Source organism: Procambarus clarkii, chromosome 29 (assembly GCF_040958095.1).
Source record: "Procambarus clarkii isolate CNS0578487 chromosome 29, FALCON_Pclarkii_2.0, whole genome shotgun sequence".
NCBI classification, from domain to species: domain Eukaryota; kingdom Metazoa; phylum Arthropoda; class Malacostraca; order Decapoda; family Cambaridae; genus Procambarus; species Procambarus clarkii.
The window spans coordinates 26,566,644-26,592,450 of record NC_091178.1 but is presented as its reverse complement, the minus strand read 5'-3'; the positions used below and the strand labels follow the sequence as shown (position 1 = coordinate 26,592,450).

General features: G+C 43.7%; 1 protein-coding gene across 1 annotated transcript in view; it reads right to left on the bottom strand.

The window, feature by feature from the left end:
* Positions 1-441: 441 nt before the first annotated feature.
* The window catches only part of LOC138369817 (type I iodothyronine deiodinase-like), a 338,522-nt gene continuing 313,156 nt past the window's right edge, over positions 442-25,807 (bottom strand). Inside the window, exon 4 of the mRNA XM_069333562.1 lies at positions 442-2,329. Coding sequence (XP_069189663.1) covers positions 2,279-2,329 — 51 coding nt within the window. The 3' untranslated portion in view covers positions 442-2,278. The remainder of the gene's footprint in view (positions 2,330-25,807) is intronic.

The window sequence follows — 25,807 nt, the reverse complement described above, 5'->3', positions numbered from 1 at the left end:
TGTCAACACCTCCATGGCGCCGCTTCGCAAGTTGCCTCGTGCGTTTTTTCACCTACGGCGTGCCCATACTGCTCGGGAGCCATCCTGGACTCTCGAGCAGATATAGTATTTCTCTTCTCTCCAGTTTAGGGGCTCTCCTTCGTCTTCTGATGAGGAGAGAAACTCTTCTTTGGCGGTCTTATTGTTGGCTCTCGGCTCTGACTGGAGGATTGGGGAGTTTCAGTCTCTTATCAGGAAGTGAAGGTTTCTCTTCCTGATGGTTTTATTTTCCAAAAGAACCCCTCCCCCCCCCTGTTCTTTTGGATGGTTTCTGCTTCATTTAGTATTTCGTTCGTTTACAGGTGTCTCCTTTTTTTCTGGCAAATAATGAGTTGGCTGTCTTCTGGAGGGCGTCTTTTGGTCTTTGATGACTGGCTGGTTCGGCCGGGGAGGGGGGAGGGGGTTGCATCAGTTCTTGTGTCTGGTGGTGGCTCTTCCCCACTACCTGCAGGCCACCGGTTTTGTCTCGGTTGACATCTTGTTTGATGAGCCTGTTTACTTGGTCCTCTTTTCTAAAGCTGACATTTATCAGGTCATCTGCCGTGTCCTGAGTTTAGCCAACCTGTGATCTCTCCTCGAACACAAGGTGATAGAAAACTTGCAGTTTTGGAAGCAGCCTTCTAAATAATGGCCTGTCAATAATTCGAGCTCAGTAGCTTTGGCACACTAACAGGGCATTAATAACAGCCTGATATTTACTCGATGTGCCTGGTCCCAGTTGGACGTGTATTGTATTGCGCCATGTCTCCCTGCCTGGATTATTTTCTTCGCCCTCGTGCCTGTCACCTCTCGTCCTTCCCGGTTCTCCGTTTTAGTACCTTGAAGATAGCTTCAGTGAGCCACCGAGAGGCTCCCTCCACAAACCCAGCATTGAATGTAATAAAGTGCATCTTCATGGAAGAGCCCTGGTGGCTCTTTTATTCTTATACTCCTTCAACAGCCACAGAACTGACCAGGAGCTGGCTGAGGGCTGGGGCCGGGTTAGCTGGTGATGGTAATTGGTACTAACAGTTTTCTAGCATTTTTCTGTGAGACACTTATTCTGTGTGAATAAATTGCAGAGTTATTCAGCGATTTCAAGGCTTCGTTTCTGTAAACCCTCAATTTGTGTGTAAATCATTGTTGACTTTTTGATGGCTTTTCTGGTGGTATGGCAAATTGCCACTCGCTGCTTGCTCATATGTGAGGGGGGCCAGGTTCTGGCTCTCGTCTCATTTAGGCCAAACAGAACTTTCGTGACTGTTGTACCTTCTTAGTATAGAGATATCTCAGAGTTCCCTGGTCTTTATAGAGCAGAGAGCCACTGGGACTTTTCCACAAAAGATGCTTATTTCATTCAACACAGTTTTTTATAATTTTGGATAGATCTCTGTTCATCATGCAGGTTCCCTTCGCCTCGGACAGTGAGCAAAATTTTGGTTAGGTAATTAGCTTAATAGCAATAACTCCTGAAGAGTTATTAAGGCCGCAATAACTTACTGACCAACCAGTAAATGTTCGTTTGTCGATGTACTGGAGTAAACTCGCAGTGTATATATATGCCGAGAAGCCGGAGACACCTCTTGGCGTATATCTTTTAAGATTTTGGTTCACACTTGAGGAAGTGAGGGTGAGTCTCAGAGACCTGGCATGATTGCTTGAAGTATGGCTATGGCAGTGCTTAATCTTGAAGAAGCTACTAAGTAATCCCTCGTAGATATATATTGTCTGTGATATCTGTTAACCAATGATAATTCAATTATGCTGAATGAATAAAAGTAGTAATTCTAGTAATAGCTCAGGTAGTTTTAATAATAGCAGTAAAAATTATATTAAAATAATAACAGAAAATCAATTATACTATATATATTTCAATTTATGAATTAATTAATTAAAGTACTTTATAAACAATCACTACATCACGGAATACTTTGCAGCAGTTGGGGGTAAAACATGTAGTGTTCCTCAAACCAGATCATAATCATCTGTATTCTTGTGATCTTCCAATAACTGTGGGTGAGGTGATGTTGGAAAAGAACCAAAGATTTCTACTAAGTCTGAATTATCCCGGAAATGTTTCCAGAGGTGCGGAACATCATTCTAAATTATCCCAATTTAGTAAAGTGCTTGGTGGTTGTTTCTTGAAGTATCATCACCAATAGTTGTATACTAATCTTGTCTGTGTTTTCGCCAACAGTTGGGTGCTTCTGCTGCGTCCTCTCGCCTTTACTTAGTAACCGTTGTCATATGGGCACCAATTCTATATCAACTGGAACTTGTAGTCGGTCAGCCAGTTTTCTACTTCACTCAGCTGTAAGAGAGATATTTGTAATTTCAAAATTTTTTGCTTAAATTTATCTTGCTAAAAAATTTAACTAAAAGATATCTTGCTAAAAAATTTAGCTAAAAGATATCTTGCTAAAAAAATTAGCTACAAGATATCTTGCTAAAAAAAATTTAATGTAATGAAATACCTCTTTCTGGTGAGCTGCTCAGTAAATTCTCGATGCTACACCCTGACAATGAGCAAGCCTTTGACACCACACCAGGTCTCTGGAGACCCACTACCTCTTTTTTTTTCAGGAATATTCCTGCGCGGGTCCTAAGCCATCTCGTATCTAATTCCAGCTCCAGACTCTGGCCCATTCAAAGAGGCGAAGGGAAGCCGCAGGATCAGAGATTACCACACTACCAAACCAGAAGACAATCAGGAAGCTCAAGTACTTAAACACAAGAAAATGCTTGGAGAAATTTGTAACCCTAATGAGAACAATGCACACAAATATTACTGCAGACAAATAAAGACTTAAAAATAAAGTCTCAAACATGCTTCTTAATATAGATAGGCTCTCTGGCAAAACATAGGATCATAGTCTATTCCACAAAATGTCAGTGAAACAGGAGATATATACTCATAGATGTGCATTTACTTTGAGATAAAGTTGTTCTGTGAATATTAATAGATACCATAAATGAAGAATGGAACACAATTTGGAAGTTGTGGCCATAAAACCAGGGGTGAATGTAATGAAACGCCTCTTTCTGGAGGACCCATGGTAGCTTTCTGAAGTTATCTCACTGAGATGGCTCCCCATTAACAGGTCACATCAGCCGAAGGAATCCTGTTTAACATACCGAAGACCAGAGCCAGAGCTCGGCGACCTCACTAAGGTGCAAGAAGCAGAAGACAATTATCACTCTCACCGGAAAAGTATCCAGAAATTCAACAAAGCTTTACAAACAAAGTTCATGGAAAACAAAACTGAAACAGCCAGACAATTATGTAAATAATTCATTCCAATAGCTGGGTCACTCTAAACTAGCTCGAACTGGTTAGTACTTATGGCTGTCACCAGGCGTCCCAAAAACCCCCGGCCCACAGCCGACTCCTTGATCAGTCAAGAGTTGCTGGACAACAAACCGATGAACTTGGTAGGGAGGGAGGAAGCAAGGGAACCACCGAGGATTTACCAGCAAGAACCGTGTCATCTCATTAATTGCTGTTTTTCTGGACTGTGCTGTTGTGTGCCTAACTGAAGCTAAAGATCTAAACCAAATATCGGGCCGCCAAGACCCTGAAAGATCTCCAAAACCCCCGAGCCCAAATATCAGCTCTCGACATGTTTGAGAAAACAGATAGCGCCGCATACTGCAACAAGCCACAATGTTGGACACAATGCCAACAAGCCACAATGTAGGAGCTGCTTTTTCACCCATATGGTTAAAAATCCATGGAACTGCCTCCCTGCCGAAGCTGCAAATGCCAGAACACTAATGAATTTCAAAATCCAACTTGATAAAATCATCAAGACAAATGAGGGACCATTGAGAAACCGACGGTTTCTTGTCCTCATCGAAGCCACTAGAGAGATAATAGCCATCAGGTAAATTCAGGAATACAAACATCATAGAGTTCCTTGATTTCTTGAAAGCATTCACAAACAAGCTGTAAAATTTAAAGAGGAAGATCAAAGTAAAAAAAACTTGAAATTTTTGAAAAATGTTCAATAGTTTTTGCCGCTGATAGTGATGCCCAAACGCTTTCAAAATTAGCAAAAAATTAAATTTTCAGCATTTGACGAAACAGAAAATTAATTCAGCCGATATTTGATCACGTCATATGTTAAGAAGAGTTCGATTTAATGCGTAATCTATTAAAGTTTTCAACTGAAAAAAGTTTCTGATTATTGAGAAAAAGTGTATTGTTGGGGGTGGTGGTGGTGTTGGGAGTGGTGTTGGTGTTGGGAGTGGTGGTGGTGTTGGGAGTGGTGTTGGTGTTGGGAGTGGTGGTGGTGTGGGGAGTGGTTGTGGTGTTGAGAGTGGTGTTGGTGTTGGGAGTGGTGTGGTGGTGTTGTGAGTGGTTGTGGTGTTGTGAGTGGTTGTGGTGTTGTGAGTGGTGGTGTTGTTGGGAGTGGTGTTGGGAGTATTGGTGGTGTTGGGAGCGGTTGTGGTGTTGCGAGTGGTGGTGTTGTTGGGAGTGGTGGTGGTGTTGGGAGTGGTTGTGGTGTAGGGAGTTGCGTTGGTGTTGGTAGTGGTTGTAGTGTTGGGAGTGGTGGTGGTGTTGGAAGTAGTGGTGGTGTTGGGAGTGGTGGTGGTGTTGAGAGTGGCTATGGTGTTGGGAGTGGTGTGGTGGTGTTGTGATTGGTTGTGGTGTTCGGAGTTGTGGTGGTGTTGGGGGTGGTGTTGGTGTTGGGAGTGGTTGTGTTATTGTGAGTGGTTCTTATGTTGAGAGTGGTGGTGGTGTTGGGAGTGGTTGTGGTGTTGTGAGTGGTTGTGGTGTGTAGAGTGGTGGTGGTGTTGAGAGTGGTTGTTGTGTTGAGAGTGGTGTTGGTGTTGGGAGTGGTGGTGGTGTTTGGAGTGTTGTGGTGGTGTTGTGAATGGTTGTGGTGTTGTGAGTGGTTGTGGTGTGTAGAGTGGTGGTGGTGTTGGGAGTCGTTGTGGTATTGAGAGAGGTGTTGGTGTTGGGAGTTGTGGTGGTGTTGGGAGTGGTGGTGGTGTTGGGAGTGGTGATGGAGTTGGGAGTGGTGGTGGTGTTGGGAGTGGTTGTGGTGTTGAGAGTGGTGTTGGTGTTAGGAGTGGTGGTGGTGTTGGGAGTGTTGTGGTGGTGTTGTGAGTGGTTGTGGTGTTGTGAGTGGTTGTGGTGTGTAGAGTGGTGGTGGTGTTGGGTGTGGTTGTGGTGCTGGCAATGGTTGTGGTGTTGGGAGTGGTGATGGAGTTGGGAGTTGTGGAGGTGTTGGGAGTGGTGGTGGTGGTGTTAAGATTGGTGGTGTTGTTGGGAGTGGTTGTGGTGTTGAGAGTGGTGATGGTGTTAGGAGTGGTGGTGGTGTTGGGAGTGTTGTGGTGCTGTTGGGAGTGGTTGTGGTGTTGGGAGTGGTGGTGGTGTTGGGTGTGGTGTGGTTTTGTTGTGAGTGGGTTGTGGTGTTGAGAGTGGTGGTGGAGTTGGGAGTAGTGTGGTGGTGTTGTGAGTGGTTGTGGTCTTGGGAGTGGTGGTGGTGTTGGGAGTGTTTGTGGTGTTGGGAGCGGTTGTGGTGTTGGGAGTGGTGGTGTTGTTGGGAGTGGTGATGGTGTTGGGAGTGGTTGTGGTGTTGGGAGTGGTGTTGGTGTTGGGAGTGGTGTTGGTGTTGGGAGTGGTGGTGGTGTTGGGAGTGTTTGTGGTGTTGGGAGCGGTTGTGGTGTTGGGAGTGGTGTTGGTGTTGGGAGTGGTGTTGGTGTTGGGAGTGGTTGTGGTGTTGGGAGTGGTGTTGGTGTTGGGAGTGGTGTTGGTGTTGGGAGTGGTGGTGGTGTTGGGAGTGTTTGTGGTGTTGGGAGCGGTTGTGGTGTTGGGAGTGGTGGTGTTGTTGGGAGTGGTGATGGTGTTGGTGTTGGGAGTGGTGTTGGTGTTGGGAGATGTTGTGGTGTTGGAAGTGGTGGTGGTGTTGGGAGTGGTGGTGGTGTTGGGAGTGGTGGTGGTGTTGGGATTTGTGTTTGTGTTGGGAGTGTTTGTAGTGTTGGGAGTGGTGTTGGTGTTGGGAGTGGTGTTGGTGTTGGGAGTGGTGTTGTTGTTGGGAGTGGTGGTGGTGTTGGGAGTGTTTGTGGTGTTGGGAGTGGTGTTGGTGTTGGGAGTGGTGGTGGTGTTGGGAGTGTTTGTGGTGTTGGGAGCGGTTGTGGTGTTGGGAGTGGTGGTGTTGTTGGGAGTGGTGATGGTGTTGGGAGTGGTTGTGGTGTTGGGAGTGGTGTTGGTGTTGGGAGTGGTGTTGGTGTTGGGAGTGGTGTTGGTGTTGGGAGTGGTGGTGGTGTTGGGAGTGTTTGTGGTGTTGGGAGCGGTTGTGGTTTTGGGAGTGGTGGTGTTGTTGGGAGTGGTGATGGTGTTGGGAGTGGTTGTGGTGTTGGGAGTGGTGTTGGTGTTGGGAGTGGTGTTGGTGTTGGGAGTGGTGTTGTTGTTGGGAGTGGTGATGTTGTTGGGAGTGGTGATGGTGTTGGGAGTGGTGTTGGTGTTGGGAGTGGTGGTGTTGTTGGGAGTGGTGATGGTGTTGGGAGTGGTTGTGGTGTTGGGAGTGGTGTTGGTGTTGGGAGTGGTGTTGGTGTTGGGAGTGGTGGTGGTGTTGGGAGTGGTGATGGTGTTGGGAGTGGTGATGGTGTTGGGAGTGGTGTTGGTGTTGGGAGTGGTGTTGGTGTTGGGAGTGGTGTTGTTGTTGGGAGTGGTGATGGTGTTGGGAGCGGTTGTGGTGTTGGGAGTGGTGGTGTTGTTGGGAGTGGTGTTGGTGTTGGGAGTGGTGGTGGTGTTGGGAGTGGTTGTGGTGTTGGGAGTGGTGTTGGTGTTGGGAGCGGTTGTGGTGTTGGGAGTGGTGGTGTTGTTGGGAGTGGTGATGGTGTTGGGAGTGGTGGTGGTGTTGGGAGTGGTGGTGGTGTTGGGAGTGGTGATGGTGTTGGGAGTGTTTGTAGTGTTGGGAGTGGTGTTGGGAGTTGGGAGTGGTGGTGGTGTTGGGAGTGGTGGTGTTGCGATTGGTTTTGGTGTTGTGAGTGGTGGTTGTGTTGAGAGTAATAGTGGTGTTGGGAGTGGTTGTGGTGTTTAGAGTGGTTGTGGTTTTTTGAGTGGTGTTGGTGTTGTGAGTGGTGTTGGTGTTGGGAGTGATGGTGGTATTGGGAGTAGTGTGGTGGTGTTGTGAGTGATTGTGGTGTTGGGAGTGGTAGTGGTGTTGGGAGTGGTGTTGGGAGTGGTGGTGGCGTTGGGAGAGGTTGTGGTGTTGGGAGTGGTGGTGGTGTTGGGAGTGGTGTTGGTGTTGGAAGTAGTTATAGTGTTAGAAGTAGTTATAGTGTTGGGAGTGGTGTTGGTGTTGGGAGAGGTTGTGGTGTTGGGAGTGGTTGTGGTGTTGGGAGTGGTGTGGTGGTGTTGTGAGTGGCTGTGGTTTGTAGAGTGGTTGAGGTGTTGGGAGTGGTGGTGGTGTTGGGAGTGTTGGTGGTGTTGTGATCGGTTGTGGTGTTGGGAGAGGTGGTGATGTTCGGAGTGGTAATGGTGTTGGGAGTAGTGGTGGTGTTGGGAGTGGTGTTGGTATTGGAAGTGATTGTAGTGTTGGGAGTGGTGTTGGTGTTGGGAGAGGTTGTGGTGTTGGGAGTGGTGTTGGTGTTGGGAGAGGTTGTGGTGTTGGGAGTGGTGTTGGTGTTGTGAGTGGGTTGTGGTGTTGGGAGTGGTTGTGGTGTTGGGAGTGGTTGTGGTGTTGGGAGTGGTGGTGGTGTTCGGAATGGTGGTGGTGTTGGGATTTGTGTTGGTGTTGGGAGTGTTTGTGGTGTTTGTGTTGGGAGAGGTTGTGGTGTTGAGTGGTGGTAGTGTTCGGAGTGGTGGTGGTTTCGGGAGTAGCGGTGGTGTTGGGAGTGGTGGTGGTGTTGGGAGTGGTGGTGGTGTTGGGATTGGTTTTGGTGTAGGGAGTTTTGTTGGTGTTGGTAGTAGTTGTAGTGTTGGGAGTGGTGGTGGTGTTGGAAGTAGTGGTGGTGTTGGAAGTAGTGGTGGTGTTGGGAGTGGTTATGGTGTTGGGAATGGTGTGGTGGTGTTGTGAGTGGTGTGGTGGTGTTGTGAGTGGGTTGTGGTGTTGGGAGTGGTGGTGGTGTTGGGAGTGGTGTTGTGAGGGGTTGTGGTGTTGAGAGTTTAGGTGGTGTTGGAAGTGGTGTGGTGGTGTTGTGAGTGGTTGTGGTATTGTGAGTGATTGCTATGTTGAGAGTGGTGGTGGTGTTGGGAGTGGTTGTGGTGTTGAGAGTGGTTGTTGTGTTGAGAGTGGTGTTGGTGTTGGGAGTAATGGTGGTGTTGGGAGTGTTGTGGTGGTGTTGTGAATGGTTGTGGTGTTGTGAGTGGTTGTGGTGTGTAGAGTGGTGGTGGTGTTGGGAGTCGTTGTGGTGTTGAGAGAGGTGTTGGTGTTGGGAGTTGTGGTGGTGTTGGGAGTGGTGGTGGTGTTGGGAGTGGTGATGGAGTTGGGAGTGGTGGTGGTGTTGGGAGTGGTTGTGGTGTTGAGAGTGGTGTTGGTGTTAGGAGTGGTGGTGGTGTTGGGAGTGTTGTGGTGGTGTTGTGAGTGGTTGTGGTGTTGTGAGTGGTTGTGGTGTGTAGAGTGGTGGTGGTGTTGGGTGTGGTTGTGGTGCTGGCAATGGTTGTGGTGTTGGGAGTGGTGATGGAGTTGGGAGTTGTGGAGGTGTTGGGAGTGGTGGTGGTGGTGTTAAGATTGGTGGTGTTGTTGGGAGTGGTTGTGGTGTTCAGAGTGGTGATGGTGTTAGGAGTGGTGGTGGTGTTGGGAGTGTTGTGGTGCTGTTGGGAGTGGTTGTGGTGTTGGGAGTGGTGGTGGTGTTGGGTGTGGTGTGGTTTTGTTGTGAGTGGGTTGTGGTGTTGAGAGTGGTGGTGGAGTTGGGAGTAGTGTGGTGGTGTTGTGAGTGGTTGTGGTCTTGGGAGTGGTGGTGGTGTTGGGAGTGTTTGTGGTGTTGGGAGCGGTTGTGGTGTTGGGAGTGGTTGTGGTGTTGGGAGTGGTGTTGGTGTTGGGAGTGGTGTTGGTGTTGGGAGTGGTGGTGGTGTTGGGAGTGTTTGTGGTGTTGGGAGCGGTTGTGGTGTTGGGAGTGGTGTTGGTGTTGGGAGTGGTGTTGGTGTTGGGAGTGGTTGTGGTGTTGGGAGTGGTGTTGGTGTTGGGAGTGGTGTTGGTGTTGGGAGTGGTGGTGGTGTTGGGAGTGTTTGTGGTGTTGGGAGCGGTTGTGGTGTTGGGAGTGGTGGTGTTGTTTGAGTGGTGATGGTGTTGGTGTTGGGAGTGGTGTTGGTGTTGGGAGATGTTGTGGTGTTGGAAGTGGTGGTGGTGTTGGGAGTGGTGGTGGTGTTGGGAGTGGTGGTGGTGTTGGGATTTGTGTTTGTGTTGGGAGTGTTTGTAGTGTTGGGAGTGGTGTTGGTGTTGGGAGTGGTGTTGGTGTTGGGAGTGGTGTTGTTGTTGGGAGTGGTGGTGGTGTTGGGAGTGTTTGTGGTGTTGGGAGTGGTGTTGGTGTTGGGAGTGGTGGTGGTGTTGGGAGTGTTTGTGGTGTTGGGAGCGGTTGTGGTGTTGGGAGTGGTGGTGTTGTTGGGAGAGGTGATGGTGTTGGGAGTGGTTGTGGTGTTGGGAGTGGTGTTGGTGTTGGGAGTGGTGTTGGTGTTGGGAGTGGTGTTGGTGTTGGGAGTGGTGGTGGTGTTGGGAGTGTTTGTGGTGTTGGGAGCGGTTGTGGTGTTGGGAGTGGTGGTGTTGTTGGGAGTGGTGATGGTGTTGGGAGTGGTTGTGGTGTTGGGAGTGGTGTTGGTGTTGGGAGTGGTGTTGGTGTTGGGAGTGGTGTTGTTGTTGGGAGTGGTGATGTTGTTGGGAGTGGTGATGGTGATGGGAGTGGTGTTGGTGTTGGGAGTGGTGGTGTTGTTGGGAGTGGTGATGGTGTTGGGAGTGGTTGTGGTGTTGGGAGTGGTGTTGGTGTTGGGAGTGGTGTTGGTGTTGGGAGTGGTGGTGGTGTTGGGAGTGGTGATGGTGTTGGGAGTGGTGATGGTGTTGGGAGTGGTGTTGGTGTTGGGAGTGGTGTTGGTGTTGGGAGTGGCGTTGTTGTTGGGAGTGGTGATGGTGTTGGGAGCGGTTGTGGTGTTGGGAGTGGTGGTGTTGTTGGGAGTGGTGTTGGTGTTGGGAGTGGTGGTGGTGTTGGGAGTGGTTGTGGTGTTGGGAGTGGTGTTGGTGTTGGGAGCGGTTGTGGTGTTGGGAGTGGTGGTGTTGTTGGGAGTGGTGATGGTGTTGGGAGTGGTGGTGGTGTTGGGAGTGGTGGTGGTGTTGGGAGTGGTGATGGTGTTGGGAGTGTTTGTAGTGTTGGGAGTGGTGTTGGGAGTTGGGAGTGGTGGTGGTGTTGGGAGTGGTGGTGTTGCGATTGGTTTTGGTGTTGTGAGTGGTGGTTGTGTTGAGAGTAATAGTGGTGTTGGGAGTGGTTGTGGTGTTTAGAGTGGTTGTGGTTTTTTGAGTGGTGTTGGTGTTGTGAGTGGTGTTGGTGTTGGGAGTGGTGGTGGTATTGGGAGTAGTGTGGTGGTGTTGTGAGTGATTGTGGTGTTGGGAGTGGTAGTGGTGTTGGGAGTGGTGTTGGGAGTGGTGGTGGCGTTGGGAGAGGTTGTGGTGTTGGGAGTGGTGGTGGTGTTGGGAGTGGTGTTGGTGTTGGAAGTAGTTATAGTGTTAGAAGTAGTTATAGTGTTGGGAGTGGTGTTGGTGTTGGGAGAGGTTGTGGTGTTGGGAGTGGTTGTGGTGTTGGGAGTGGTGTGGTGGTGTTGTGAGTGGCTGTGGTTTGTAGAGTGGTTGAGGTGTTGGGAGTGGTGGTGGTGTTGGGAGTGTTGGTGGTGTTGTGATCGGTTGTGGTGTTGGGAGAGGTGGTGATGTTCGGAGTGGTAATGGTGTTGGGAGTAGTGGTGGTGTTGGGAGTGGTGTTGGTATTGGAAGTGATTGTAGTGTTGGGAGTGGTGTTGGTGTTGGGAGAGGTTGTGGTGTTGGGAGTGGTGTTGGTGTTGGGAGTGGTGGTGGTGTTGGGAGTGGTGGTGGTGTTGGGAATGGTGGTGGTGTTGGGAGTAGTGGTGGTGTTGGGAGTGGTGTGGAGGTGTTGTGAGTGGTTGTGGTGTTTGGAGTGGTGGTGGTGTTGGGAGTGGTAGTGGTGTTGGGAGTGGTGGTGGTGTTGGGATTTGTGTTGGTGTTGGGAGTGTTTGTGGTGTTGGTGTTGGGAGAGGTTGTGGTGTTGGGAGTGGTGGTGGTGTTGGGAGTGGTGGTGGTGTTGGGATTGGTTTTGGTGTAGGGAGTTTTGTTGGTGTTGGTAGTAGTTGTAGTGTTGGGAGTGGTGGTGGTGTTGGAAGTAGTGGTGGTGTTGGGAGTGGTTATGGTGTTGGGAATGGTGTGGGAGTGTTGTGAGTGGTGTGGTGGTGTTGTGAGTGGGTTGTGGTGTTGGGAGTGGTGGTGGTGGTGTTGGGAGTGGTGTTGTGAGGGGTTGTGGTGTTGAGAGTTTAGGTGGTGTTGGAAGTGGTGTGGTGGTGTTGTGAGTGGTTGTGGTATTGTGAGTGATTGCTATGTTGAGAGTGGTGGTGGTGTTGGGAGTGGTTGTGGTGTTGAGAGTGGTTGTTGTGTTGAGAGTGGTGTTGGTGTTGGGAGTAATGGTGGTGTTGGGAGTGTTGTGGTGGTGTTGTGAATGGTTGTGGTGTGTAGAGTGGTTGTGGTGTTGGGAGTCGTTGTGGTGTTGAGAGTGGTGTTGGTGTTGGTAGTTGTGAGTAGTAGGGATGGCAACGCACAGACGATATTTTTTGGGGGGGGGAAAAATATCGTCTGTGTGAGCCATGGTTTTCAGGTTCCAATATCCCGCGTATGTGCCAGGGTTTTCAGGTAAATTTTGTCAGTTACAGATTTTAGAAGTTGTTAAAAGTTCTTATGATGAAAATAATTTCCGAGACTTTAGAAGTTTGTTAAAGTTCTTATGGGAGAAATTCAAATTCGTGTTTATGAGCCAGGGTTTTCAGGTAAATTTTGTCAGTCACAGATTTTAGAAGTTGTTAAAGTTCTTATAATGAAAATAATGTCATACGAGTTTGTTAAAGTTCTTATGATGAAAATAATGTCATACGATAATGTCTCTCCCCCCCTTACCTCACAATCTGTGGCCTGCCTGTGTTTACTTTAGACCGTCAGCCAGACGCGGCCTTCAGGATATCTTATCTTATCTTCTCCATAATATCTGGACCGTCCCTCTCTCTCTCTCTCTCTCTCTCTCTCTTCCTATTTCCTTACAGTTATTTTCAGAGTTTCAAATAATCATAGAAGTTTATTTATATGTTTATGACCGAATTTGTAAAAAGACCATTTTCAGAGAATACTGTCTTAGATGTTTTGTTAAGGAAAACAGACAACTTAGCCATAACATTTAGTTTTATATCCATTTACGGCTATTTCACCTGTAAAGACCAAAATTGAACAGAGCCCAGTTATAGACAGAATTTCGTCAGAGACCATTTATACCTAAAAATGAACAGAGTCCACTTTGTGAGCAAAATTAGTCAAAGACAGTTTTAAGCTCAAATTTCATCAGAGTCCTGTAATCTGTGAAAATTTGACAGAGTCCATTTTATACCCAATTTTCGTCAGAGTCCAATTTATGCTCAAATTCGCCAGTCTACTTTGAGAGCAAAATTCATCAGAGTCCAGTTCTTGATCAAAATTAATCAGAGTCCAATTGAAGACCCAAATTTGACAGAGGCCACATTTTCGCTACTATCAGTCCAATCCCCCTTAAATTTTAAACAGTCATATTTCAGTCGTAGTAAATAAGATCAAGTCAGTTACTGAGCTCCAGCTCTCGTCCCCCACCCTACTCCACCCTCAAGTCTTTGTTAATATCCTATCAATTCCCCTGAAATTTTTACCCTCTGTATTTCAGGCACCGTAAATAAGATCAAAACAGTTAACGAGCTCCAGCTCTCGTCCCCACCTTAGTTCTCTCTCATATCATTGTAAATAACCCATCAATTTCCCTGAAATTTTTACCCTCTGTATTTCAGACATAGTAAATATGATGTAAACAATTATAAAACTCTAGCTCTTGTCCTCCGTCCAAGTTCATTCCTGTAAATTCACTACTATCAGTCCAAATCCCCCTGAGATTTAAACACCCAACTACATTTTCAGACATAGTAAATAAAAACCAGTTCAGTTATCAAGTTTCAAATCGTGTCCCCCAGCTTAGTTCATTTTGTACAAGTTCTTTATTTTCCAATTAAATCAGCCTGAGATTTAAGATCACCTTATTTCTAACGTAGTAAAATTAATCTGGACATTAATCAAGCTCCATTTCCTCTGTCTTAGATCATCGAACATAAATATATCCGATCAAGTCCCTCTCCAGCCTAACTCTTTATCAGAGTAGTCACAAAACCCCAACCTGTGTAATTATATTTCATCCCCAACGTATCCAAACCTTCAATAATCATCATACTGTATTTGCATATTTTCTCTATATTCAGCTGTGTTCTTCACATTTTTTCCATGTTTTCTGTGTTCACTCCATGTTCTACAATATTCACAGCATGCTCAGTTCATATTTTTTCACCTGTTTTTCTCATTTTTTCTGTTTTCTACCATTTTCCCCGTATGTTCACTATGTTTTTGTTATGTTTTTCATGTACATCATATGTTCTCTGTATAACTTTTATACTCAATATTCATGTTCTCAATGTTCTTAGCTTGTTCTTCACATGTTCAGTGTTCATTTTTGTATTCCCTATGTTCCTTATCATGTCTTCATATTCTCTATAAGTTCATATTCCCTGCATGTTCACTCTATTCATCAACTTTTTCTTACATGTTCTCTGTGTTCACCGTATGTTCACTGTGTTCATTCCCCTACTTAACCTCAATTTTTTTATGTTCTTTGCTTCTATAAACCAATTTGTTTCTTCCATTCACTAACTAGTTCTTTGTCAAATAATATTATACTGCAATACAGTTTCCCTCAACAATTTTAGTCACCAAGTTTTTATTTGCAAAACTATGTCAAAGTAATTCTCGTAGTCAACTTAATAGTTCCACCAACCCCGTTCTTAAACAAATCTACACTTTATTCAGTTCCAAATTTACAAAGACAAACCTTTCTTGTAACTTCTTAACTAAAAATCTTTCGCCAATCAACTAAAACATAGTCACTTTCCTCATTTCTCAACTAAACTTATTATCCAATCAACCAAAAAATAGTCAAAGTAAACGTTTCCAACACTGTTCATAACTAAACTTATTCCCTAGTCATCAGAAAATAACCGTGTTCTTCATGTTTCTTTGTCATTTCATAACTAAAATTATCCATCAATCAACAGAAAAAGTCATATTCATCATCATTGTTCCTAACTAAAATTATGTTTTGTCAAGTAAGAAAAAATAACCAAAGATATCTTTCATCGCTGTTCTTAACTGACATTATACTTTGGGGAGCACAAAAATAGTCTCCCTCGTCATGTTTTGTCTTTTTCCTTAACTAAAAGTATTCATCAGTCAACTAAATAATAGTTACTTCATCATGTTTCCCTGTCATTTCTTAACTGAAATATTACTTCTCTCATCTGAAATAGTCATGTGTAGCCTCTTTCCAACACTGTTCTTAACTAAAGTAACCTTTCACTTCGCTAAAATAGTCATATTCATCATTGTTCCTAACTAAAATTATATGTCGTTAAGTAAGAAATATAGTCAAAGACACTCTTCGAGACATCAAGGACTTACTCAAAGACATCAAAGTTGCACTCAAAGAAATCCTTTGAGACATCAAAGACATCCTTTAAGACTTCAAGGGGAACTCTTCGAGATATCAAAAGACACTCTCAAACACTCAAAATTTACTCGCATCCTCAAAGTTATTTTCAGAGTCATCAAAAAGTTAATCTCAGTCATCAAAATGTTATTCTCTAAGTAACCTTTCGTTCATCAGAGAAACTTTTTAAGACATCTTCGTTCATTAAAGTTAATCTCAGAGGCATAAAAGTTATTCTCAGAGCTAACAAAATTATTCTCGATGTCATCAAAAAGTATTTTCTCGTTCATCAAAGTTAATCTCAGAGTTAACAAAGGTAATCTCTAACTCACTCTCGTTCATCAAAGTTGCACTCAAAGACATCCTTTGAGACATCAAAGACATCCTTTAAGACATCAAAGTTATTCTCAGATGCGTAAAAGCTATTCTCAGAGACATAAAAGTTATTCTCAGAGACATGAAAGTTATTCTCAGAGACATAAAAGTTATTCTCTAAGTAACCTTTCGTTCGTCAGAGAAACTTTCTAAGACATCTTCGTTCATTAAAGTTAATCTCAGAGGCATAAAAGTTATTCTCTATGTTATCAAAAAGTTATTCTCTGAGCTAGCAAAATACTAATCATGTTCTCAAAGACATTCTCAAAGTCATCAAAGTTATTCTAAGAGCTAACAAAAGTTATTCTCAGAGTCACCTTCGTTCTTCAGAGAAACTTTCCAAAACATCTTTGTTCATCAAAGTTATTCTCGGAATCATCAAAAGGTATTCTCTAACTCACTTTTGTTCATTAAAGTTAATTTTTATGTTATAAAAGGTATTCTCAGAGACATCTAAAGTTAATCTTGCTCATCAAAGCTGTTCTCTAAGACATAAAAGTTATTCTCAGAGTCATCAAAGTTGTTCTCTAAGACTTCAATGTTGTTCTCTAAGACATCAAAGATGTTCTCTAAATCATAAAAGTTAATCTCTAAGTCACCTTCGTTCATTAGAGAAACTTTCCAATCCATCTTCGTTGATCAAAGTTATTCTCAGAGTCATCAAAGTGATCTCTAACTCGCCTTCGTTCTCCAAAAAATTTGTTCTCTAAGACGCCTTCGTTCATCAAAGAAACTCTCCTTCTTCCATCATGTTATTCTTTAAGACATCTTCAGTCATAAATTTCTCTCCAAAATGTAACTAGTTCAGCTTTTCATACCAAACCTGCACTTCTGTTAAAATATATTTTCTTAGTCACTTTACCCTAAAACTGTTCTCTGAACTACACTGTTCAAACCTACGTAACCTATCCAATGTAACCTCCACCCAATGTTACTTAGTTAACTTAACCTGCATAACCTAACTTTACCTATCCTAACATAACTTACCTTACCTTACCTATCTTACCTAACTTCCCTACATTTACCTAACTTAACCTGCTTAACCTAACTTTACCTAACCTGACCTAACCTAACTTACCTACATTACCTAACTTATCCTGCTTAACCTAACTTACATAACTTAACCTAACCTATCCTGCTTAACCTAACTTATCTTACCTTACCTATCTTACCTAACTTACATAACCTAACCTAACCTAACCTGCTTAACCTAAGTTACCTTACCTTACCTAACTTATCTAACTTAACCTGCTTAACCTAACTTACATAACTTAACCTAACCTATCCTGCTTAACCTAACTTATCTTACCTTACCTATCTTACCTAACTTACATAACCTAACCTAACCTAACTTGCGTAACCTAACTTACCTTACCTTACCTATCTTACCTAATTTACCTAACTTAACCTAACTTACCTTACCTTACCTAACTTATCTAACCTAACCTGCTTAACCTAACTTACATAACTTAACCTGCTTAACCTAACTTACGTAACTTATCTTACCTAACTTACCTAACTTAGCCTAACTTATCCTGCTTTACCTAACTTATCTAACTTAACCTGCTTAACCTAACTTACATAACTTAACCTAACCTATCCTGCTTAACCTAACTTATCTTACCTTACCTATCTTACCTAACTTACATAACCTAACCTAACCTAACTTGCGTAACCTAACTTACCTTACCTTACCTATCTTACCTAATTTACCTAACTTAACCTAACTTATCTTACCTTACCTAACTTATCTAACCTAACCTGCTTAACCTAACTTACATAACTTAACCTGCTTAACCTAACTTACGTAACTTATCTTACCTAACTTACCTAACTTAGCCTAACTTATCCTGCTTTACCTACCTTACCTAACTTAACCTGCTTAACCTAACTTACATAACTTATCTTACCTATCCTAACCTAACCTAACTTGCTTTACCTAACTTAATCTTACATTCCCAAACTGATGTATCCTAACTTATCTAGTCCAACCAGACATGATCTAACTTACATAATTATTCCTGCTTGTCTTTTGTGTTTCGTCAATCATTGTCTCATATTCATTTACTCATTTCAAGGGTTAATTTCTCAAATGGACATTTTTGCATTTCAAGTGTTATTTGTTTAAGATTGGGTGTTTAACCATTTCAAAGGATTTTTGTTATATATGGGAATTTACTCGTTTCAAGGGCTAATTTCTCAAATGGTCATTTTTGCAGATCAAGGGTTATTTGTTAAAGTTCATCAAGTTGCTCATAAGTTGTATTTATTATGTTTGTTATCATTTATTCTTATTCCCCAACCCATTAACCTAACCTCTTGTAATCTTAGTGTATTTAGTAGGTTCTATCATATGTTCTTATTCCCCAACCCTTTAACCTAACCTTTCAGATGTAGTTTATTGTGTTTTTGACGTATTTGTTGAATATATTATCCTTTTCCTAACCTTTCAGATGTAGTTTTGTTTCTCCTTTGTATATTTTTTCCCAAACCCACCATCCCACTTAACCTTCTTTCCTTCTTTTACTTTGTTTCTCCTACCCCTTCTATCTCTCTCCCTTATTCTCTCTCTTCCTCCCCTTCTCTCTCACTCATTTGCTCAAATGCTCTCTTGTTTCTCAAATTCAAGTCTTAATGCTCCCATTCTCTCACCTTCACTCTCATTCACTTAGTTTTCTTTTTTCTCAAATTCAAGTCTTACTCTTTTTCTCCTCTTTTCATGCTTTCACTCCCTTGCTCTCTTGTTTTTCTCAATTTCAAGTCTTAGTAGATCTGATTCTTTACTATTGTAATTTTATTATTACTAAGATAAAGAATGAACTTATATGTGAAAACAAAGTTGTGGTCTGAGTAACAGGTATTTGTAATTATTATGTTCCTGGTCAATTCATCATTATTGGTGAAAATGAGGCCCAGCGTGTTCTCCTTCCTAGTTGGTTCTACTATTTGCTGGTTTAAGGGTAACCTGTCGCACATTCGTAGCAGGTCATTTGAATGTGCCTATTCATTTAGGCTACTTCCTGGTATTCTTTCTGATATTACTGTATTAGCCAGGTGCTTCCATTTCAGGTGCTGTAGGTTGAAGTCCCCAAGCAAAACCATGTTCGGGGCTGGATTTGTGAGGTTTTCCAAGCAGTGTTCTGCTTGTTAATAGTGTGTGTATTTACTATCTGTGTCTGCAAAATCGAGATATTAGCTTTTGGACCGCACTTTTGTAACCAATCAGTTTTTCCTTTATTGTGCCTACTACATATATTTCTGTCTAATACACGCACCCACCCACCCACACACACACAATCTGTTGATTGGCGGGACCAAAGAGCCAGAGCTCAACCCCCGCAAACACAACTAGGTGAGTACACACACACACACACACAGGAAGCAGTCCGTAGCAGCTATCTAACTCTCAGGTACCTATTTATTGTGTGGTGAACAGATACATCAGGTTGAAAGAAACTATGTCCATGTGTTTCTATATCAGCCGGGAATGGAAACCGAGCCCTTACGACTTCGATACCAGAGTGCTATCCACACTTCCCGTTCTTTTCCTTTTGGGCCGGAGGCAGACACACACACACACACACGCCTAGGAACTAGCCACTAGACGAGTCCCAGAACTAAGGGGCATGAGTTACGAGGAAAGGCTACGGGAAATGCACCTTAAGACACTGGAAGACAGAAGAGTAAGGGGAGACATGATCACAACCTACAAAATCCTCAGGGGAATCAACCGTGTAAACATGGATAAATTATTCAACACTGGTGGTAAGCGAACAAGGGGACACAGGTGGAAACTGAGTACCCACATAAGCCACAGGGACGTTAGAAGGAACTTTTTCAGTGTCACAATAGTTAATGGATGGAATGCATTAGGCAGTGATGTGGTGGAGGGTGACTCTATACACAGTTTCAAATGTAGATATGATAGAGTCCAGTAGGCTCAGGAATCTGTACACCAGTTGATTGACAGTTGAGAGGCGGGACCAAAGAGCCAAAGCTCAACCCCCGCAAGCACAAATAGGTGAGTACACACACACACACACACAGCCGACTGTGTGTGTGTGTGTGTTAGTGTGGTGTATGTGGCTGTACTCACCTAGTTGTGCTTGTGGGGGTTCAGCTCTGTATCTTTGGTCACGCCTCTTAACTGTTAATCAACTGGTGTACAGATTCCTAAACCTACTAGGCTCTATCATATATACATTTGAAACTGTGCATGGAGTGAAATGAAGTGAAATGATGAAATGAATTTCATCTGTTAACTACTTTCACACTGAAAAAGGTCTTTCTAACGTCCCTGTGGCTCATTTGGGAACTCTGTTTCCACTTGTATCCTTTTGTTCGCATACCACTAGTGTTAAATAGCTTATCTTTATCGATCCTGTCAATTTTTCTGAGAATTGACTGACTACTTTATTTAGGTAGTGATCATGTCTCCCCCTAACTCCTCTGTCTTCCAGTGTCGTGAGGTTTCGTTCCAGTAATCATTCCTCTCAGCTTGGGGACTAGTCTAGTGGTATACCACTGAACTTTTTCTTACTTTGTTTTATGTGTGACTATATGTGGTTTCCATGTTGGAGCCGCATATTCCAGAATTGGTCTGACATATGAGGTATATATGGTTCTTAATATACACTTTCGCGGGCCAATGACATCAAACGTCCTCGTTCATTTTTCTCTTGATTCTACTCCGGCGACGACGTCCGGAGTCACTCATTATAATATTTGTTAAAAATTTTAATTTTATCCGATCAGTCTGGTAATGGTTTCAAAATGAGCTCCTTAAGATTGCGCAAAATTTAGCACTTTCGCACCCATATGTCGCTTGAGCGTGACATATTTTTTTTATCTTGAATGCACCTCAAGCGACATTTGAAAAAATATTTCTATAAAATCCTATTTTTATCCGATCGACTTGGGGATAGTATACACATGTTTGCCATAAAATTTTCGTTTTCTGTAATACCGACATAGCCTATTTAGGAGATCGGCGTCATCGTCGTAGGACCATTCTATTGTTGACAAGACGCGTGTAATCGACGTAGTTTTTTATTTGGTGCTGGTCTAACGCATCTTTGTGTGACATTTTATACATATGTTCTTCTAGAACATTCTATTGCGAACACATTGGTACAAAAAATAAGGACGTACATCGAAATTTAAGGTCAGGACAGTGAAAAGAGAATACACTTTTCAATATGTGCCATCGGGTGTGCGGGTAACGGGTAACACTTGGGCCACTTCCCACACTCTTGAGGGTGGGCCGCGATCATGATTCTACATTTATATGTATATTTCCGTGTAGGGAATTTTATTGCGGTCACAGTAATACCAAAATTAACGACGTAGAACAATTCTAGGGTTGACAAACATGAAAAGAGCATTTCATCGCAGTTTGGCGCTCAAGGCTAACGATCCCGATAGTTTTTTATTTGGTGCGGGTCTCACGTCGGCTTTGGAGAAAATTTATAGATATATTCCTGTAGAGCATTCTCTTGTGAACAAAATGATACCAAACTTAAATACATAGATAGAAATTTAAGGTGAACAGACCGAGAAAACTATAAACATTTAAGTGTCGCTGCGCGGTCGCCCAAAGCTAACAGCACATACTGAGGAAAGTTACACAGGGACTATTCGGGCGCGCGAAAGTGCTAATGATTTCTTACACAGGTTTCTGAAGGCAATTTTTATGCAGGCGATGAGTCACAGTAACGTGGCTGAAGAATGTTGACCAGACCACACACTAGAAGATGAAGGGACGACGACGTTTCGGTCCGTCCTGGACCTTTCTCAAGTCGATTGTGATGAGGGATGCCATCCATGTACGGGCTATGGTGAGCCCGTAACTTTCCTGGCACAGGAGCGGGGCAATGGTGATGAGGGAGTTGATGCAGGCAATAAATAGGGAAGCAAGGCAAAAGGTACGAACGGTAAGGTGTAGTAGAGGGGAGAGAAGTAGGAATAAGAACTGCAGAAGGCCCATTGGCCCATACGAGGCAGCTCCTGTTATAACCACCGAATGAGAAGGGGATAGTAATAGGAATAAGAAGAGGATAGCAAGGGGAACATAAGAAAAACAATAAACAGAAAAAAAAGAGAGAAGAGAGAAAGAAAAGGAAAGAGAAAGAGAGATAAATAGAAGGGTAAGCTAATGTTAGGTCACGTTTGTTAGTTTACGTTAGGTCACGAAACGTCGTCGTCCCTTCGCCTTCTAGTGTGTGGTCTGGTCGGCAATTTTTATGTTCGCCAGCCTTGCATACGCCGCTGATGTTATTCTTTTGATATGGGCTTCAGAGGACAGACACACATCAGGGGATGTGTGTGTGTGTGTGTGTACTCACCTATTTGTGCTTGTGGGGGTTGAGCTTTGGCTCTTTGGTCCCGCCTCTCAACCGTCAATCAACTGGTGTACAAATTCCTGAGCCTACTGGCTTCTGTCATATCTACATTTGAAACTGTGTATGGAGTCAGCTACACCACATCACTGCCTAATGCATTCCATCCATTAACTACTGTGACACTGAAAAAGTTCTTTCTAACGTCCCTGTGGCTCATGTGGGTACTCAGTTTCCACCTGTGTCCCCATGTTCACATACCACCAGTGTTGAATAGTTTTCCTTGTCTACCCGGTTAATTCCCCTGAGGATTTTGTAGGTTGTGATCATGTCTCCCCTTACTCCTCTGTCTTCCAGTGTCTTAAGGTGCATTTCACGCAGCCTTTCCTCGTAACTCATGCCTCTTAGTTCTGGGACTAATCTAGTGCATACCTTTGAACTTTTTCCAGCTTCGTCATGTGCTTGACAAGGTGCGCACTCCATGCTGGGGCCGCATACTCCAGGATTGGTCTTACATATGTGGTATATAAGATTCTGAATGATTCCTTACACTGGTTCCTGAAGGCTGTTCTGATGTTAGCCAGCTTCGCATACACTGCAGATGTTATTCGTTATATGTGGGCTTCAGGAGACAGGTTTGGTGTGATATCAACTCCTAGATCTTTCTCTCTGACCGTTTCATTAAGTACTTCATCTTCTATTCTGTTTCCTGTGTCTGGCCTCCTGTTTCCACCGCCTAGTTAAATTACTTTGCATTTACTTGAGATGAACTTCAACAGCCATTTTCTGGACCTTTCACTCAGTCTGTCTAGGTCATCTTGTAGCCTCCTACTATCATCCTCTTTTTCAATCCTCCTCATAATTTTTGCATCATCAGCAAACATTGAGAGAAACGAGTCTGTACCCTTTGGGAGATCATTTACATATATATCAGAAACAGTATAGGTCCAAGGACTGACCCCTGTGGGACTCCGCTTGTAATGTCTCGCCAATCTGAGACCTCACCCCTCACATTGACTCGTTGTCTCCTGTTGCTTAGGTACTTCTTTATCCAACGGAGTACCTTCACTTTCACTCCAGCCTGCATCTCCAGCTTTTTTACTAGCCTCTTGTGTGGTACTGTATCAAAGGCTTTCTGGCAATCCAAAAATATGCAGTCTGCCCACCCTTCTCTTTCTTGCCTGATTTTTGTTGCCTGGTCGTAGAATTCAAGTAACCCTGTGAGGCAGGACTTGCCATCCCTGAACCCATGTTGATGCTGGGTTATAAAGTTCTTTCGTTCCAGATGTTCCACTAGCTTTCTTCGCACAATTTTCTCCATCAGCTTGCATGGTATGCAGGTTATGGATACTGACCTGTAGTTCAGTGCCTCCTGTCTATCCCCCTTCTTGTATATCAGGATTATATTAGCTGCTTTCCAAATTTCTCGCAGTTCCCTTGTTGCAAGTGTTATACACTATGGAGAGTGGCAGGCACAGTTCTTCTGCTCCTTCCTTTAGTATCCAAGGGGAGATTCCATCTGGGCCTTTGTCACATCCAACTCTAGTAAACACTTCCTTACTTCCCCGCTGGTAATCTCAAACTCTTCCAGTGGTTCCTGGTTAACTATTTTCTCTCTTATCTCTGGAATTTCTCCTTGCACTAAGGTGAAAACCTCCTAGAATTTCTTATTTAGTTCCTCACACACTTCCTTGTCGTTTGTAGTGAATTCTTCTGCCCTATCCCTAATTTCATAACCTGTTCCTTTACTGTTGTTTTTCTACTGATGTGGCTGTCTAGCAATTTAGGCTGAGTCTTTGCCTTACTTGCGATGTCATTTTCGTATTGTCTTTCTGCCTCTCTTCTCAACCTGACATATTCATTCCTGTCACTTTGGTATCTTTTTCTGTTCTCAAGTGTCCTGTTATTCCTATAGTTTCTCCACGCACTTTTACTTTGCAGCTTAGCTAGCCCACATCTCTGATTAAACCATGGGTTTCTCATCTTCATTTCACTGTTTTCCTTTTGGACTGGGACAAACTTGCTTGCTGCTTCCTTGCACTTCTGCGTGATGTAGTCCATCATATCTTGGACCGTCTTTCCCCTGAGCTCTGTTTCCCATTCTATATATGTTAGGAATTTTCTTATCTTCTCATAGATTCCCTTTCGGAATGCCAGCCTTTTGTTTTCAGTATCCCTCCTCGAGTTCAATAAGCCTTCTTCAATCAGGTACTCAAACGCCAGTACACTGTAGTCGCTCATTCCTATTGGGGTCTCAAAACCGATTTCTCTTATGTCGGAGTCATTTAGAGTGAAGACTAGGTCGAGTCTCGCTTGTTCGTCATTTCCTGTCATCCTTGTGGGTTCTTTGACATGCTGGGTTAAAAAGTTTCTGGTCACCACCTCCAATAGTTTGGCTCTCCACATATCCTCGCCTTCATGCGGATCCTTCTTCTCCCAGTCAATCCTTCCGTGATTGAAGTCCCCCATAATGAGCAGGTGTGATCTATTTCTACAAGCAACAGAGGCAGCCCTCTCAATTATAATGTTAACTGCCATGTTGTTATTGTCATACTCTTGACTGGGTCTTCTTGCATTTGGTGGAGGGTTATATATTACTGCTACTACTATTCTTGATCCTCCCATTGTCATGGTGCCTGCTATGTAGTCTCTGAAATCGTCACAGCCTGGGATAGCCATCTCCTTGAAACTCCATTCCTTTCTCATTAGTAGGGCCACTCCGCCTCCTCCCCTGTCTTCCCTCTCTTTTCTTATTACTTTGTACTCCTTGGGAAACATAGCATTCGTCATGATTCCTGAGAGTTTTGTTTCAGTGAGTCCAATTTCATCTGGGTTCACTTCTTGTGCTCTTTCCCTTAGTTTACTTACCTTGCTTGTGATCCCATCTATGTTTGAGTACATTATCTTGAAATTGACTCTCTTCTGCTTCTTCTCTGGGCGGAACCTGTGGGATCTGGGGTGACTGGGAGCTGGGAGGATCTGATACAGGGTGACTGGTGAAGGAGGAAAGGCTTGGGGGGGGGGGGAGAGGGGGAGGGTAGGGGGTTGGGTGAGAGGGGGAGGGCCAGGAGAGGCAAAGACAGCAAAAGGCCATCAGCGAAATAGAGAGAAATCCAAAATATTTTTTCTTCTATGCAAAATCAAGATCAAAAACCACATCTAGTAACGGGCCCCTGCGTAAGGGAGATGGAACTTTCACCTATGACAACAAAGAAATGAGCGAGCTACTGAGGAAGCAGTACGACTCTGTTTTCAGCGAGCTATTAAACACACTAAAGATTGATAACCCAAATGAATTTCTCATGGATATGATACCAACATCAAATCATATATCAGACGTCACCCTATCCCCACTGAATTTTGAAGAAGCCATAAACAGTATGCCTATGCACTCTGCACCAGGCCCGGATTCTTGGAACTCCATATTCATCAAGAACTGTAAAAAACCACTATCGCAGGCCCTCCACATTCTGTGGAGACAGAGCCTAGATACTGGCGTTATTCCTGATATACTAAAAACAGCAGAGATAGCACCACTTCATAAAGGAGGAAATAAAGCAGAGGCAAAAAATTACAGACCGATAGCACTAACATCGCACATCATAAAATTTTTTGAGAGAGTGCTAAGAAGTAAGATCACAAAATATATAGAATCACAGCATCTCCATAACCCCGGACAACATGGTTTCAGAACAAGGCGCTCTTGCCTGTCGCAGTTGCTGGACCACTATGATATGGCATTAGATGCTATGGAAGACAAACAAAACGCTGATGTAATTTACACAGATTTCGCAAAAGCTTTTGATAAATGTGACCATGGTGTTATTGCACATAAAATGCGTTCAAGAGGAATTACCGGAAAAATAGGCAGATGGATCTACAATTTCCTGACCAACAGAACCCAATGTGTAATAGTCAACAAAATAAAATCCAGCCCTTCAACCGTGAAGAGCTCAATCTCCCAGGGTACTGTGCTTGCTCCAGTACTTTTTCTCATCCTAATATCGGACATAGACAAGAACACAACCTATAGCACTGTATCATCCTTTGCAGATGACACTAGGATCTCCATGAGAGTAGGCAACATAGAGGACACGGCAATCCTCCAGTCAGATGTAGATCAGGTCTTTCTATGGGCTACAGAAAATAATATAGTGTTTAACGAAGATAAGTTCCAGCTCATGCGCTATGGAAAAAATGAAAATATAAAAACGGAAACCACGTACAAAACTCAGGCAAATCATAACATAGAACGAAAAGGCAATGTAAAGGATCTGGGTGTACTCATGTCGGAAGACCTTACCTTTAAAGAACACAAT